Consider the following 16,244-nt stretch of genomic DNA (forward strand, 5'->3'; position numbering starts at 1 on the left):
GCCAGCTTTCTATCCATCTTACAGTCCATTTATCCAATCCATACTCCCTTAACTTGCTGGCAAGAATATTGTGAGAGAATATCAAAAGCTTTGCTAAAATCACGTCCACTGACTTTCCTATGTCCATATCTTCCATTTCCACTGTTGAAAAATTGAGAATCACAAACCTGATCAACAATGTCATTCACTTTATCCCGTTCACAGTCCAGTATTACTCGTCTTTCCTTTTTCACCTCCAGATCTTGAAATAGCGAACGATATGTTTCATCTTTTCGGTCATTGTTAATATTTCCCACGTTGATAGCAGTTACTTGCCATTTCTTTTCAGCAGCAGAATCCAGAACGGCTTGCAGTGTTGATAATCCTGGTAAGGTTTCGGGGGAAAGGAGGGAGGAGGGAGATTAAAGATAAAACTGAAAGAACAATAAAAGCTCATAACATGCAAATTGTAGTTCATTTATTTTAAAGACTACACAATAATTTGTATGGCTGCAAAACAGAAAAGATAGCTGTGACAGAATCCTTCTGAAAAGGAATTGCACTAAGCTCTGATCCTGCAGGTCTTGTGCACACACAACTTCCATGTAGGACACTGCACGGAATACAGGACTGGACAGGATAAATAACTACCTTTTGTTTTTGCTTCAGCTTTGTTTCAGAAAGAGATTGTATCACCAGACAAGAAAAGCTTTCAACACATTTGGGAGATACTCTACTTTTCAAAAGAGGTCTTTTACGAGAAAAACGATCCAATTACAGCAAAGGAACCTCTTGTTTGTTACTAAATGCTATTGAACTGTTTACATTCCTGTGCTTGAGTGGCAATGCATTTAAAGCCTGATCCTGATCCCAGTGCCACTAAGGTCAATGGCAAAACTCCCAATTAATTTAGTGGTGCTTCCTGAGCCCTTGTTTTTGTTGACTAAAGTAAGAAATCTAGTTATAGAAAAGCTGATCAAATTATTTTCTTTCTAACCTTATAGAGGTTCAGTACTAACATCCCCACAAACAATCTTTATAGATATCTGATGTTATTTGATTTTTTTGGAAGGGCACAGAATCTTGACCGAGAAATGATTCTCGGTACAATTTCAATAGGTAATGATAAGTTCAGTAAAAATTTTAGTCGTCTACATTTCCCTTTAACAAAGTAAAGGAGAACAGAATAAAGAAAGATGCAATTCAGTATCAGGAATAAATGCTTACTTTGAAATAAACACTGTTTCTATAATTGCCAGCAACACAGGAGTGAGCAATATCAGCTATATATTTTATGCAGAGAATCCCCAAAGGAGCATTTCTAGGATGCCATATAATATTTACCGCAGTTCAGTAGATGCTTTACACTGACATCACTCTGGTTGTATAGTTTATCTACCATAAACTCTGAGTAGTCATTTCTGACTTGTGTAAGTAAACTGAGCTATGCATTCTCTTTGTGACAAATTTCTGTCATATGTAAAGAAAGTTTCATATGTTACTGTCCTCTGCAATAACAGCAGTTACACACACAGCTGAACAGGAAAAACAATGAGAATTAAATTTGAATTATAATTTACAAATGGCCCAATAAACTAAGATCAATAGGCTTTTAATCATTCTTGACACTTTGAAAACGTTAATGATATCCAAGATTGGTCACCTTTACAATAAGCATATCCTGAAAACAACTGTGTATCTTTATGTTATGTGTGGGAAATCATTTATTTTTTAAGAATGTTGGCTTTTTAAAAAAGAATATAGATATCTGAAAAATCAAATAGACAGTAGAACAAATCAGAGCAGGACAGCAAAACCAGAATAATTGTTCTAGCTCATAGTCCTCCCACATGTCTTTAAACTATATGCTTTCTATGAGCTGGAAAGAATTTTAGTTGGGTAGATTTTGAATATATATTGCTAATTACAATATATCCCCATGCATCTTTGCTCATGAAGGTTTCTATGCTTTACATTTCATTGCAAACTTGCTAAATCTCCCTTATTAAATGGAATCTTCCTTGGGAGCCTCTCGCTTTTTAATACCCTCTCTGTGGATATGTCTCAGTGGCAACTTAGACCTTTCATTTTCATGTGCAGGCTCAATAAAGGGCTTCATGCAACAGGCTGCCTCCTTAAAGAAACATAAAGTGGGGAAGAAAGAAACCACAGCAAGGTGCCTATACATTCAGGGGTAGTAGGGACAGCAGGCCCTGGTGTAGGGAATGGTTTGCTGCAGCTCAGCAAATTAAAGCAGCAGTACCAGGGGTGCAACATGATTTTCCAAGTGGGAGTTGTTAAACAGTGAAAGGAAAGAAACTGGATCTCCCCAGAGCAACGCACATGGTCCAAAACGAACGTTGTAGGAAACAACATTGTAGGAAAGGCAACCATAGCTGAAAAAGCAGAAGGAATGTTAAGGCAGTGGAGGGGAAAGCAGAATTTTCCTGGATGGTATTTCGCTAGAATTCTTGGGTTCCTATCCCAATCCTTCTACTGAGGAGGTCAGAAACCACAGGAGACATTTAAACTTCCCTCCCACACTGTGTAGCATTGATTTATGTCACACTGGACAGATTATATATATATATATGTATTTTTAATTAGTTTGACTCAACTTGGGTTCATTTTGCACAGGCCTTAATTCCTATACGAAAGATGGATAGGTGCAACAAGAGCTCCCTCATCATCAATAGCTGCCCCCCAGGGGCTTTCAGCTTTTTATGAACTGATGTAATAAGCTGCACAGAGCAAACCATTCGTAGTACACAAAATTTTTTATTTCTCCTGCAAAACCCAATAACTACATAAACTGAGACCTTTTCTATTAGCTGTTTACATAGATAGGTATCTAGTCTTCTCTCATAATACAAGTGATTCTTACAGCTTCCTCTACTTGTAAGGACAATTCTGAGAGCATTTATGACTGAACTGGAGAGAAAGAAAGGGGAGATAAAAAAGGTGGTGAATTTTGAATTCAAATGGATAACAATTCATTTGTCATTCCATGTTTGTCTAAATGCAAAATTAGGATGTTGATTCATTTAAAATCTCCAGATTTCTGGATCTTCAGCCTTAAGGGGTGTTTGATACCTTAGATTCCCGATTCTTATACATATTGAAAGTTATCACTTTTGATGGGACTCATTCAGTGTTCATTCTGTGAAATCCTATTAACTAAAAGTACCAACTGACATTTTTCCTCAATGTGTTTAATTTTTGGAGCAAGGAGATAGTTACATAGAAACTTTAATATCTTATATCTCATATTATACCTACAACTGGACAAGTGTATGTTGACATTGCATAGCCAGTGTGGTGGCCAAAATGCATAGGGAGAATGCACAAGGCTTATTCTAATACATTAAATTTTCAGTTACTAAATTCAGAACTTGGGGGGAAATAGTCCTGATCCTCAAATGCTTGTAGAGAGCACAGACAGTTAGTTCAGGGATCTTTTGAATGGGAGAGCTAAATGGAAGCAATTGCATAGAATGTCAGATTGGCTTTTTTTTAAAAAATTAGTAATTTGGCTGGAGATAAAGTGCTAGAATATTCTTTCTGTTTTCTCTACAACCCAGGCAAACTCAAAGGAGAATAGAAGGTAGAAAAGACTAAAACACAAGTTATGATTAATCCATATGAGAACAAGCACTGGACTAAATAATGATTTGAGACAGGAGGGTGAATGGAATGAGATATGAAAAAGCACAGCACTTCAGAAGACTAGTCTCTAACAAGATACTGGAGCTGTAGTAATAAACTCACTGTTTTAGAATAAGTAATTGAATTGTAATTGCTATTATCTCTCCTGATTCCATTTTATTAAAGTTTTGTCTCATGGGAATATGTCTCTCTCTTTCCACAGTATAAGATAAAGATAACACGCTGAACTATATGCAGGCAGTCCCCGAGTTACGCGGATCCGACTTATGTCAGATCCGCAGTTACGAACGGGGCTTTTCTCGCCCCGGAGAACGGGAGCGGCAGGACGCCCAGATGAGCCGCGGTCCCACCGCCCGCATTCTCCGGGGTGAGAAAAGCTGCTCCCCGTCTCCTTGGTCTGCTGGTCAGACCAGGGAGACGCGGAGCAAAGCCGCGGAGGACGCCCGCAGCGGGACAGCCCAGGTGCGCCGCGGCTGTCCCGCTGCGGGCATCCTCCGTGGCTTTGCTCCACATCTCCCTGGTCTGCTGGGGGGGGGGTGCAGCTAGTGCCCCCTACCCCCCAGCAGACCAGGCTTTTCTGCCCACGACGCCTGGGGTAGAGCAGCTGGGACGCTGCTGGGTTGGTCCCGCAGCGCCGCTCCTCGGCGCTACTGGACCAACCCAGCAGCACCCCAGCTGCTCTGCCCCACGTGTCCCCAAGTCAGCCGCCGCTGAAACTGACCAGCGGCTGACTACAGGAAGCCCGAGGCAGAGTTGCTTTGCCCCCGGCTTCCTGGAATCAGCCGCTGATCAGTTTCAGCAGCAGCTGACTTGGGGACGCCTGGGGTTCTTAAGTTGAATCTGTATGTAAGTCGGAACTGGCGTCCAGATTCAGCCTGTTGAAACTGATCAGAGGCTGATTCCAGGAAACCCGGGACAGAGCAACTGTGCCTCGGGCTTCCTGTAGTCAGCCGCTGGTCAGTTTCAGCAGCGGCTGAATCTGGACACCAGTTCCGACTTGCATACAGATTCAACTTAAGAACAAACCTACAGTCCCTATCTTGTACGTAACCCGGGTACTGCCTGTATCCTTTTTACAAACATGTCCATGGCTCTGGTCGCTGAGATGATAGTGTTTTGACCTGAAAAATGGCTTCTGATTTAGGGTCCATTTTTGCCACATTCCAAAGTCCTTGATTACCATGGTAGCTGCCATTGAATTCTATGAGAGTACTCCATGAGTAACTCACTAATCAACATGAGCAAGTGTTTCATATTCATGCCCCTAGAGCATTTACAAATGGCACCTATCACCTTCTCTACTTCAATACTTCAGTGGATGCTCTGAAGAATTTTCCGAAACAGAATTCACATGTTGGCACACACTGTAATGTTAGCTGATTGAATGAGCATTGAATAAGCTATTTGCCCTTTTTGGAAAGGCAAAGAATGTTTCTGATTTTAATATGAACTTGAAGAGAATCCCGTGTGTCTACACTGTACCTGTAGCTCAAAATAAGCTACACAATTTGAGTTACTGAAATTGCATAGCTTATTTCAAGTGTATTTCGAAATAGAGTACTATTCCAAAATGTCCCTTAATCTTCATGGAACAAGGTTTACAGGAACGTCAGAATAGTGAGCCCATTATTTAGAAAGCTATTTTGAAATATTTTGAGTGGGCTTGTTTAAAAGAGTCAAATTGCTATTTTGGGATACCAGAAGTATCCCAAAATAGTGCCGCAGCATAGACGTACCCTAAGAGAAGAGAAAGCTCAGGGATCATAGTGCATGACATTAAGTCATTTTAGAAGTCATGTGAGAGCTTTAGTTTACTTTAACTGCAGGGCTACACGCTACACACATGCACGCACACGTCTTGAAAAAGCCCCTTTTTATTTTTTTGAACAACACAATACAGCCCAGACCAGAGGAAGGTGGCAACATCTGAAAGTATGTAGGTAAAACCTAATTACAACTTAACCATTTTATGCACATTTATTTATGGCATGGCAACCCCAAGCAAAGTTTTTGATCCATGAACATTCTGAAAAATCACCACACAATTGCTTTCAAAGACAAAGGGCACAATGAAAACAGAAAGATTAAGAAGAATGAGTAGTAAGAAAAAAAGCAAGGAACAACTGGAGACAAAGAGAGAAAGGTGAAATTCCAACAAAGATAGTCAAAAACCTTTCCCCAAAATACAACTAATTACCATGCCTACCAACTTTCCATTCTGCAAATTGTTTGTTTTCATTGTATAAAATGAGAAATGTAATAAAAATAATCATGAAAGGGCATAGGAATTGTGTAGGACATGCCTGGAGTGAATGGGTCATCAGAAACTGTGGATGGTGGACTTTCAACTTGGCACAGTAAGAAAAGTTCAACAGACGGGTTGGGAAAGGATTGTGTCTAGAGAGCAAGAGTTGTTTTACTCTGGGTTCTCCAGTTACAGATTCTGCACCCCGGCTGGAGTGAATCTGTGGGACTGAATCACCCCTTAATGCCCTAGGCTACCACCAAGTCTAATTGAGACTATGAGTAGTGGTGGGTGGGATTTGCAATGAGATGAAGTTCTGGATCCTCATAAATTTGACTATTAGGCTATGTCTACACAGCAGTGTCATTTTGGAATAACTAGCGTTATTCTGAAATAACATAGTCCGCGTCTACACAGCAAACAGTTATTTCAACATAATGTTGAAATAATGTCAAGTTGGAGGACTTCTTACTCTGACTCCTGTAATCCTCATCTTATGAGGAGTAAAGGAAGTCAGAAGAAAAACGCTCTAACTCAGACTTCCTGTTGTGTAGGCAGCACCAATAGCCAAAATAAGCTATTTTTGAGTTAAGCTATGCAATTGACATAGCTCAAGTTCTGTAGCTTATTTCAGGTTTAGCCCTGCTGTGTAGACATGCCCTTATTGTTTGGGACTATGAGAATTAGGGAAGACTGCAATAACAGTCTATGTATGGGTTATTTGCATTTAAAACTGATATTTGGTAGGAGAAATAAGCTGACTGAAATTTGGTTTTGTTCTCTACCTTTAACTGGTGGGACACACACAACCATAATAGTCTCAATTAAAAAAAAATATTAAAATGCTTTTTTTTCTGTAAAATTTGTTAAAATAGATTTTCTATGAGAACTATTTTCCAAAGACATTATTATTATTGCATCAATGTTTATTAGTCCATGGCCACAATTCTGTTAGATGCTGCTACTATTCCATTCTCAATTCAACACATTTATTCTTTAATCATATACAGCAGTCAGATAAACCTCTTTTCTTAAAATGCAAGTGTTATATTGTTAAAGAGGCACAAGAGGGGAAACATTTCTCCTTGGTCTGCTTGTCTTCATAACACTGCTTTAGCATTTTAGTTAGGTATATCTAGCAAAACCTATACCGTATCTTACCTCTGTCACTGTCATATAGATATGCAAACTTGTTCCACTGATAGTATTCAATCAAGCTAAGAAGAGCTCCCTTGAGGTCCGGTCTCATTTGAATGACAAATGGGTGTGTTCCATCAGTTGGAAAACTGGGAGTTATGAAGGAGACATGAAGAGTTCCACAAAACGATGTTATGGTATTTACTGACTTCTTGTCATAGAATCCAAAAATAGCAAAGACGCCTCTTGAAAACTGGGAGCAAACTAAAAAAAGAGAAACAAAGAGATCAAATTGTGTGAAACAGCAGGGATTTGTAAAAGTGTGTATGAAACCTTTTACATATTTTTGTTCTGCCAATATGTATACTCACACATTTTAATGGGGAAAGACAATATTACTAAGTTATAACAATATATCTATCATTACCAAAACTTAATATACCAAAAGCTGTCTTAATACAATATACACAGTAATAATGTATTACGTTTCTTATGCTCATAATTATTTCAGAAAGAAAACTTAACAGATGAGTTATACATTCCATGTATACCATAACATATTATTCCAAACATACAAGGGTGCTGAAATTTGTTTCTTTAAAAACTGATAATTTCATAGCTGACTGTAGTACAATTATTGAAAATGCTACTTTTTATCCTATTAAGTACAATATGGTTTTGGGGACAAGGCTTTTTTAGTCACGTCTTTCTTGCAAGGCACCTAAAAACAAATACACTTTTCATTTGTACTGCTTGAGGAAATACAGACTCAAAAAAACAAAGCGCACACACAAATCAGCAAAAATACAAAACAGGAAGATACAGATAGTGGCCTTGTGTATTGTGTTCCAGCATGGTATTTAATTAAATGTTCAAAATCAGTTTTTTATGAACTCAGCAAAAGCAGGTCTTTTGGATGACACTTCAGGTCAGAAACAAGAAAGAATAATCTCTTGGGTGAAAATAATATGCTGATTATTCATTTTTATCACCACTACAACAATTCAAGCCAATGACAATGCTGACTGCTGTAGCCTGCGTAAGCTTCTTCATGGGTCATTCTGTTCCCTAACACTGGAAATGTTGCATGTGTAGAGGAATATGTAGCTCTGGTTATTAAAACTGGAGAAGAGGAAGAGAATAATTGAAATAGTCACTCTGCTTCTGCTGGGTTATCCCTGAACATCTCTTTGTTATCTAACTTACATTTCTCCTCTCCACTCTCATGGTCTGTATGCAGGGGCAGCCTGTCCATATAGGTGAACTAGGCGGTCGCCCAGGGGGCCAAGTTAAATAGGGCGCCAAATGGTGGCACAATATCATTGAGGAGTTTGGAGGTGGGGTCACCGATTGCATGGCAGCTAGCGCACCAGCTGCTGGCAGCTAGTCTAGGGCCATCCCTGTCTGTATGTAGTCACCTGTAATAGTAGGCAGATCCATCAAGAGAATATGTCCATTAATCTTAACAACCACCCTTTCAAAACCACATGCTCAGATCTGCTCAACTGCATTGATGTAAACCGGGAGCGTAACAGAGGATGACTTTGCCCAAATATTAATTATAATGACAATTGACCAGAGAGACTATATTTTAGGGCAGTGATACTCAGACTCAAACTTCAGATGTTCAGGAAGCAAATTAGAGATCAACCTTACCCAAAACTAACAGAAGTGTGAATTCATTTTTTATTTTCTACAGTGCTATATGTTCATATTTAAACAGTATGATGGGGGAAATATTGAATTATATATCTACATCTATATAGATATTATTCTCACAGCAAAATGAACAGACCAAGTATAATTATTTTATCAGTTGCAATTGGTTAATAACATAATGAAAGCGTCTTGATTGATTAATTAAATTGCACAGTGTTTTAATATCATGTGTGCAAAGAGCCAATGGAGCTAGTCATACCTCTTAAGCCTCAGTCGGAGTATTGTTGTTTTAGTATATGTAGAGGAACAGAATTAAAGTTGTGTTAATTCTGGAAGTCAGTTAGACTTCTCAATGATTTGTTTCTCAGACTTTAACTTTTATTAATGAAATGTTACCTATTTTTTATTTTCATGATATCACAAGCTAGTTGGTCCTTTAAGATAAGCCTTGCTTGTGACCAAGAAACTAAATTTCCATCTGATGGTAATATGGCAATTAATAATAATAATTAGCGATTCAATCTGTGAAAGGGTTAGGAAAAGATTGCAAACAGAAAGGAGAATCCAGGGAGGATTTTGGACAACAATGGCATTATAGATAAAATGCAGGGTTGCTTAGGATAGAAAGATGGATCATTGAGCACATGGTTAAATCGGAAACAAAAATACAAAAGAATATGAGAAAGAGTTTCATGATTGATGGTTTTTTAGTTATTTAAAATGTGCACAGCATTCCAGAGAGAATGCTGATTGTACAAAGTAGGTACATAATGGACAAGGGGTAAAATGTATGTATGGGCTAGAGAATTTTTAAGTAAAAGGACTAAGTAGATCACAGTTAAAAAGTTATGTCAAATATAATATTAAAAATGGCACACCATAGGAAGTGTGGTTAATTTGACATTATTTGATATGATAAATGATCTTTCAAAACAAATGTGTCACACTATTTGCAGATGACTGTGCTGATGGGTGAGGAGCAGGAATATTGAGGTGGCAGAAAAGATTGGGAAATACATTGGGTTTCAAGTTCTTCATAGATAAAATCAAAAGACTGATCTTTACAAAAAGCTACAAAGGAAAGGAATTATCTGTATGGAGAATAAATAGATATAGTTAAAAGATTTAAATTTCTAGGAGTCATACTGATACTATATTATTTTGGAAAAAACATATAGACTGTGTTAAACATAAATTCAAAGGAAGGCTCAACCTGCTTATAAGTATTGCTGGGACTAACTGGAAGACAGATAAGAAAGCATTGATGAAGGAATACAGAGCATTAATCAGACCATGTATCAACTAAAACTGCTAAGCTTTTTAGAGTGGCATCAAAATCAGAACTTTAGCAATTTGATTTAATACAAGCACAGAAATTTGTGGGAGGTGCATGTATGACACCAACACGTGCTACGGGGAGTTGCTAGTGAATTGCCAGTTGCACATAAATGAAATTATTGGACTTAACTTTCTGAGCCAAACTTAATGGGAATTGCAAAGATGGAAGCATCTAATACATATGTCATGATTGTGGGGAGTTCAACAGATACCCTATAGCACACAATGTTAGAGTTCCAGATGTCACTTGAGTAAAAATATTGAGTTGAAAGACAAGGAAAAGCTAAATGAAATCAGAAGTTTTAGTAATCTGAAAATAGTTATAGATGGAAATTCACATGCCCAAATGTGGATTTAGATTTATTTTATAAACATGTGGGTTAAAAAGGAGGCAATAGGTATCAAGATTAAATATACCAGAATATAGATCAAATGTGGGGTTATTTTTTGTCAACTCTCTATAATTAGACCCAAAAAAGGGATGAAAAACAGGAAAAGTAGGAACAGCATACTGTACATGAAAATTAGGAATTAGTATATCTAAAAGAATATCCAATTTTGTAACTGACATGACAGCTGAGACAGCAGCAGCAATGCTGGTATTAAAGTGGATCTGGGCTGTATGCCCAGTAGTGGTGGTCATTTTTTGGACTTAATATCAGGTCTTAGAGCAATAAAAAAAAAGGAGTCTCTGAAAGCAGAAGTGATTTACTCAACTAAACTATATTTCTATAACTGTACAGATGGGAATACATGCAGCATTAGCCTGCATCCCAGCACATACTGAGATAGTAGAAAACAAAATGCTGGGCAAAACAGCTAAAAGGGATGTAGGAATTGTAAGGAATGAAATAGTGAGGTCCTAGAGTACACTGGAATTCAAAAGACTAGTATAGAAAAAAATTAAACAGAGAAATAGGAAAAAATGGATCAATGAAAATAAATGTTTTAAAAATTGTCCTCTGGAGTTGAAGATAATGACATATTTCAGGGCCTCGGTAGGAAAAACTAATTGATTTGGTTTACAGTACTAAATGGCCATTGTGGTGTAAACAAAAATCTTTTTGAATGGATGAACAGAAAGATGGATTATGTCCATACATATAAAAGAAAAGAAAATTGAACATTTTTTACGGGTTGATGAGGGGAAAATGAACAGGAAAACTTTTCTGAAGAATTTAAACGGTGTAATGCTTATGTTATTTAGTGAAAATACCAGGGAAATGGGATATCAAAAAGGGATTATTACTACTTGACTTGAAAGACACAGGGAAGATAATATAAACTGCCTAGTATTTAGGAATTATAGTTGTTGATGGGTGGACATAGACTATCCAGTCAAGCCTGCTTCACCATGGGAAGGAAAAAGGAAGAAAAAGGGAAGGAGAGGCTGCAGAGAAGGCAGGACTCTCCTGCAGGTAGGAGAACCCACAGTGAGCAGAGACAAGCTTCTATGTAAGTGAGACCAGTGACAAGGCTTAAATAGGTAGGAAATCAGGGAGGACTACTTCAAGGAACAGCACAGAGTCCTGTGATTCTCAGCTAGAGCCCACAAGGATCAGGGAGATTCCCTAGGAGAACTTCCATGATCTCTGTGAATGGAAGATTATGAGGGGAAAACTCACAATTATTTAGAATTATTTGGATGCTTAGACCAGATCCACACTATGGGGGAAGGTTGGCTTAAGGTACGCAATTCCAACTACGTAAAAAATGTACCAGGAGTCAACATACCTTAAGCCAAGCTTTGGCGCTGTCCTCACAGTGGGAGGTCAACGGGAGCACTTCTCTTGTTGACTTCCCTTACTCCTCATCAGGAGTAGGAGTACTGGCACCGATGGGGTGCCCTCAGCGTTCAATTTACTGGGTCTATGCTAGACCCACTAAATTGAATGCCGGAAGATTAACCGCCTCAATGTCAATTTTCCCGCAAGTGGAGACGTGGCCTTAGACTTTCAGTTGGACGTTCCATTACTCCAGAAAAGGACAGATCTTTCTGTGATTTGGCTGGAGGGCTGAGCTACAGAAGACTGGAGAGAAGAAGATGGCTAGCAGGAGAACCACAGATATGGACTTCTTACAGGCTCTCACCCTAATATAAGGGGCTACTACTGGTGGTGAGTATATCTTACACCTGGTATTTAACCAAAAAAAAAAGAAAATTGAGTACATAAGAACATAAGAACGGCCGTACTGGGTCAGACCAAAGGTCCATCTAGCCCAGTATCCTGTCTACCGACAATGGCCAGCACCAGGTGCCCCAGAGAGGGTGGACCGAAGACAATGATCAAGCGATTTGTCTCCTGCCATCCCTCTCCAGCCTCTGACATACAGAGGCCAAGGACACCATTTTATCCCCTGGCTAATAGCCTTTTATGGACCTAACCTCCACGAAATTATCTAGCTTCTCTTTAAACTCTATTATAGTCCTAGCCTTCACAGCCTCGTCTGGCAAGGAGTTCCACAGGTTGCTACACGCTGTGTGAAGAAGAACTTTCTTTTATTAGTTTTAAACCTGCTACCCATTAATTTCATTTGGTGTAGCAAATACTCTAGTAATGAGAGTCTCAAGTAACTTGTCCTTTCTTTTTAATTGATCATTCTGCCCGTTCCATCTTTGAACCCTAAAAATGTATTCAGCTCTCATCACCACAGCATCTGAACATGACGGCATGTCTACAGTGCATGCCACTGGGTGCAGTAGTTAGGGTGACAGGCTTGGTGGGAGGGGGGCAAAGGCAGATGGGAAAGGTTCTGGGGGGGGGGGAGAGCTGCTGGATTTCCCCCCCTCCCCACTGCCTCCTCTTTGCCAAAGCCTTTCCCACTGTTGCAGCCTTTCCCTGAAATGAGGAAAGACTCCAGCAGCAGGGAAGCAGTAGGGCACTATACTAACACCAGCAGTGTAGAGAGTGGAGGCCCTATTTGGGCATATAGAGGAACCATAGACAAGGTTCAGACATGACTGTGCTTCTCTAAGCACCACCTCACTGTCTCCACTGCAATTTCTTCTCATACTGAGAAGTGTGCGCAGGATGTACTGTAATGGCTGCAAAGTGTAAACGTATCTCAGAGGGAAATCCTGACCACATTGACTTCTGTAGGACCAGGGTTTCACTCCAAGTATACAGAGATAAAAGAAGAAATTTCTTTTTTTTTTAATTTCATACATCAAAATATCCCACACCACTATAAAATGTTGCAGATCTACTAGGGTTAGAACTAAATATATTCTAATTGGAAATCCCCTTTTCAATGCTACAGCATTAGACATTTCCCATTTCTATTTTGATGGCCTCTAAACTATGAACTTGCAGCCTGTTGTGGGTATAGAACTTAATATTGGCAAATATTGGGAACATTCCACATTTGGGGGAAGAAAGAATCTCTCTCTCTCTCATATTCTGACAGATCATTTTGCTTCAGGCTTTTTTAAATAGTTGTTTGAGAAAATCTCAATGGAATATTACAAGTAGACTCTGCAAGGATGCGTTCTAAGTAGCACACAGATGAGGCAGACAAAAGTGACATGACAAATCACATTTCTCCAATGGATCTGCAATTTATCACATACATATATACATCCACAACATCTGTGGGTGGTATTTTTTTATGTATAAAATCCCCACAAATGCAGTTCATTTCCTGGTAGGTGTGTCTGTAGGTTTCTAAGAAAGGCTGTATGCTCTCTGAATTTGTGTTCTCCTTATGTTCTCCTTAAGCTATTGAAACTCCCAGTTTTAATTACTACTTTTCTACTCTTGACTGATGAACAACTAATTTCTTCCAACACATCCAAGGCCAAAGAACTCCTTAAACTCTGCCAAGTTAAGGGTCTGTAATCCTGCCTGGCTTTTACATAGGCCACATAAAGGACAGGGATTGAAAAACTGCCTTAAAAGTTAAAATGTACCCCACCCTGCATTCCATTACTGTACATCAAAGCTGACGCTATTCAGAATCCAGTCTGAAATAAATAAAGCTAGAAAAAAAAGTATTCTGATATCTTCAATGTAGTCTAATATTATCAGCCGTATATAATGTAGTGATGTTTGCTGTGCTGTTAGAACTGATTTCAAAAGTTATTTATACGAGTGATATTTAAAGGCAATAAAAACATTCACTTTGAGGCTCATTTACTTCTAGAAGGTTGCATAGATGGAAAGCAGAATTTCCTCCTAATCTGTATAAACTGTCAGGCAGTAGGAAACAGCATACAATTCCTCATATTAAACTCTGTGGTCCAGTAAGAATATGGTTGTCAGTTTTAAATCTGGACTACATTTTTTTCTCATCCATGACAATCAGTCTTACAACTGTTTACTGAACTAGCCCAAGCCTGTGGTGCTTTCATGCGCAAAACTCCTGTTAAAGATCAATGGTAGGTCATCCATAGCTAGCAAGAGACACATTTATAATACTCTTGTAGATTTGTCACACAGCAAATAGTCTCAGTGATTCTGGGGCATTTGGCCTCTTGGGAGCAGGAGGGAAGAAATGAGGGAAGATGCTCATATGTATATATAAAGATGAACTAGTGAATAATGTAAAAACTGTAATTCTTTTTGGCAGAATTCCCACTCTGCATATGTCTACAATGATACTGCTATTGCTGGAGGACATTAGTTTTACAATGGTGAATCACAAGCTGTTCTTAAGAATCCTAATCATCATGATTTAACCTAAATCACTATAACATGAATGATATATATTTTTAAACACATTATAAACAATTGCCAGGATTAATTTCTTTCAAAGCGGTCTTATTTTCAAATGCTTTCCTTGGCTGTGTCTAGACTACATCCTTTCTTCAAAACAGGCCAATGCCAGGTGCCTCACGGAATAATCAGAACAGGTAATCATCCAGTGATCTATTCCCTGTCACCTATTCCCAGCACCTGGTAGAGGTTAGGGCAGTGGCCTCCAACCTGTTTAACCACAAGATCACTATTTCAATGTAAGTGCAATGTCCCACCCCTTCTCTGAGGCCCCACCCCTGCTCCACCCCTTTTCCAAGGCCTCCCCCTGCTCACTCCATCTCCCTTCCTCCCCCATCCTCACTCACTTTCACCAGGCTCGGGTAGGGAGTTGGGATGCAGGCTCTGATCTTGGGTCAAGGGGTTTGGAGTGTGGGAGGGGCTCCGGGTTTAGCCCATGGCAGGGGATTAGGGTGCAAGCTCTAAGAAGGAGTTTGAGTGCAGGGGGACTCACGTATGGGGCAGGAGATTAGGTGCAGGAGGAGGTTCAGGGCTGGGACAGGGATTCAGGATGCAGGCTCTGGCTGGGCACCATTTAACTGGGATGACTTCCGGGTGGTGAAGCAATGGGGTTAAGGCACGCTTATTCCTGCCCTGGCCCTGCACATGAAAGCAGCTGGTATGTACAGCGATGGCACCATGGTGCCATGTGCTGCTCCTCATCTACAGGCACTGAGCCCACAGCTTCTTCTGGCCCCGGTTCCCTGTTACTGATCAATGGGAGCTGCAGGAGTGGCGTCTGCAGGCAAGGACAGCATATGGAGACCTCTGCGTCTCTCATGGGCTGCAGGGACATGCCAGCCATTTCCAGGAGCAGCAATTCCCAGTGGGATAATGACTCCAGCCACAGCAGGATCAGCATTTTAGAACTCATTTCTCAAAGAATTACATTTAAGCGTAAAAGAGAAATGAAAATGGTGAAATGCACAGACCAGTCAAAACCCAAATAACCCATTTTGCAAGCAGTACAAGAAGTAACAACCACTCCCCACATGTGTGTTGGGTCAGAAGATGAGAGTGAAGGACAGTGTGTGTTTGTGAGAATAACAGAGGCACACACAGTGTGTGAGAGTGACAGAGATTTGCATTGCCAAGCTCCCTCCACTGCTTTCTCTCTGTGTGGAGACAGTGTACAGGAGCGGAAGGAAGAAGGACACACTGACATCAGCACCCCCCTTCTTCCTCCCACACCCTGCACAGCAAGCAGGAGGCTCCCGGGGACAGCTTCCCAGACACACCAGTCAGGATCCCGTCAGGGTAAGATCTTTTTCACTTTTTCCACACCAGTCATGATTTTATAGACCTCTGTCGTATCTCCCCTCAGGAGCGGCCCTAGACAAGCTGCCGGCAACTGGCGCCCCTGCCTCCAAAGCCCTCAACAGCCGTTTATCTTGGTACCCAAGACGACCACCTAGTTTGCCTGTATTGACAGGCCACCACCATCTCCCCTTAATCATCTCTTTTCC

The 16,244-nt window shown here is 39.9% G+C and overlaps 1 protein-coding gene across 10 annotated transcripts in view; it reads right to left on the reverse strand.

Annotated features, from left to right (window-relative positions):
- Positions 1 to 16,244, reverse strand: part of GRIA2 (glutamate ionotropic receptor AMPA type subunit 2) — a 140,138-nt gene that overhangs the window by 70,316 nt on the left and 53,578 nt on the right. For all 10 annotated transcript variants that reach the window (XR_331991.5, XR_012904186.2, XR_012904187.2 and 7 more), the window contains 2 exons: positions 7,052 to 7,291; positions 168 to 364 (listed from right to left, as the gene is read on the reverse strand). Coding sequence is in view for 7 of the 10 variants with exons in the window: in XM_006121853.5 (XP_006121915.1) it covers positions 168 to 364; positions 7,052 to 7,291 (437 nt within the window). In the remaining 3 variants the exon portion in view is untranslated. The remainder of the gene's footprint in view (positions 1 to 167; positions 365 to 7,051; positions 7,292 to 16,244) is intronic.

Source organism: Pelodiscus sinensis, chromosome 4, assembly GCF_052426305.1.
Source record: "Pelodiscus sinensis isolate ZL-2025 chromosome 4, ASM5242630v1, whole genome shotgun sequence".
Lineage (NCBI taxonomy): Eukaryota > Metazoa > Chordata > Testudines > Trionychidae > Pelodiscus > Pelodiscus sinensis.